At 32.9% G+C, this 1,369-nt stretch overlaps 1 protein-coding gene across 1 annotated transcript in view; it reads right to left on the reverse strand.

Moving 5' to 3' along the window:
• The window catches only part of Hmcn1 (hemicentin 1), a 492,592-nt gene that overhangs the window by 186,157 nt on the left and 305,066 nt on the right, over positions 1-1,369 (reverse strand). Inside the window, exon 38 of the mRNA XM_029559235.1 lies at positions 382-558. Coding sequence (XP_029415095.1) covers positions 382-558 — 177 coding nt within the window. The remainder of the gene's footprint in view (positions 1-381; positions 559-1,369) is intronic.

Here is a 1,369-nt window from a genome sequence, read left to right on the forward strand (position 1 = left end):
TGTCTTTTAAATTATTGATATCCAGGCGCTCTGTGTGTGTGTGTGTGTGTGTGTGTGTGTGTGTGTGTGTGTGTGTTCTTCTCTATTGTACCCATTAAAGTATTTTAATTGCCAACTTCTCTTTAAAAAGTCTTCTTAGAGATAGTTACTTGGACACATTTCTTTAATGCCTATGACATTCAGCAATTAATAAAAAGCTGAATTTAAGTTCACCACTGTGTGAAAATTGGGCATTTTAATGAGTCAAGAATAATACCAGGTCTACAAATAAAGATATCAATAATACACTCTGTTAAATGTTCAAACTGGAATTTTATAGAGGGGTTAATCATTTTGCATGCTTTCTTAGCCCAGGGTTAATATGGAAGATGCAACATTTACCATGAACTTGTAGGTTGTAAAATAGTTCTGTAGCTCCAGCAGAGTTGATGGCCACACATTTATATATGCCAGCATCAGAAATCTGGGCACTTTCAATATCAATGATCTGTCCTCTGTTCAGGAAGTTTACACCCGTGGAACCTGAGAGTGGATGGTTATCTTTGTACCATGTAATAGCTGAAAGGAGAAGGAAAGAATGAAAGTTTTTCTTTCAAAATCCAATATACTAAGTTGAATCTTTTTAAAATTTTATTTTTATTTTGTGTATGAGTGTGTTATGCCTAAATGTGTGTAAGTGCACCCAGGTTGTGCAGTGCCCACAAAGGATCGAAGATAGATTAGATCCCCTGAAAATGGAGTTACAGATGGTTGTTACCCACCCTGAGGGTGATAGGATTCAAACCCGGATTTTCTGCAAGAACAGCCACTGCTTTAACTGCTGAGTCATCTCTCCAGCTCTATGAATCTTAAGTAAATATACTACGATATTTCTTAACTAACACTGTTTTATTATTACACTTACCATTTAAGTTTAATTAGGTTAAATACATATTTCTTTAGGACTGATTTTTAACAGAAGACAATCCTAAGAAAATCACTGAATCAAATCAATATGAGTTCTAAAAATGAAAAAAACAAAAAATGTTCTCTATATTGTTTCTAATATATCAATATTACTTGAAAATAAATATTCAGCCTACTCTACTTATTTTTATTGTGTACTTCCTATAAAATTGCTGACATATCTATTCAAAACCATCTACCATGAACACTACTGAATCCAAAGGTTTTATATTATCATTGGTTCATGTGAATAGCCTACAGTGATAGGAAAACACATAGTCATAGTGACATTAGAATGACTGATTTAGAAGCAACTTAGTCAAGCTTCATCACCATTCTTTTAAAAATAAAAATATACTTTTCAAGTAATATGTATGCAAAACACAATGGTTGATCTTATGGTCACAATACAGATAACACAATC

The sequence above is a fragment of the Nannospalax galili genome, unplaced genomic scaffold, assembly GCF_000622305.1.
Source record: "Nannospalax galili isolate Female #2095 unplaced genomic scaffold, S.galili_v1.0 scaffold227, whole genome shotgun sequence".
NCBI lineage: Eukaryota > Metazoa > Chordata > Mammalia > Rodentia > Spalacidae > Nannospalax > Nannospalax galili.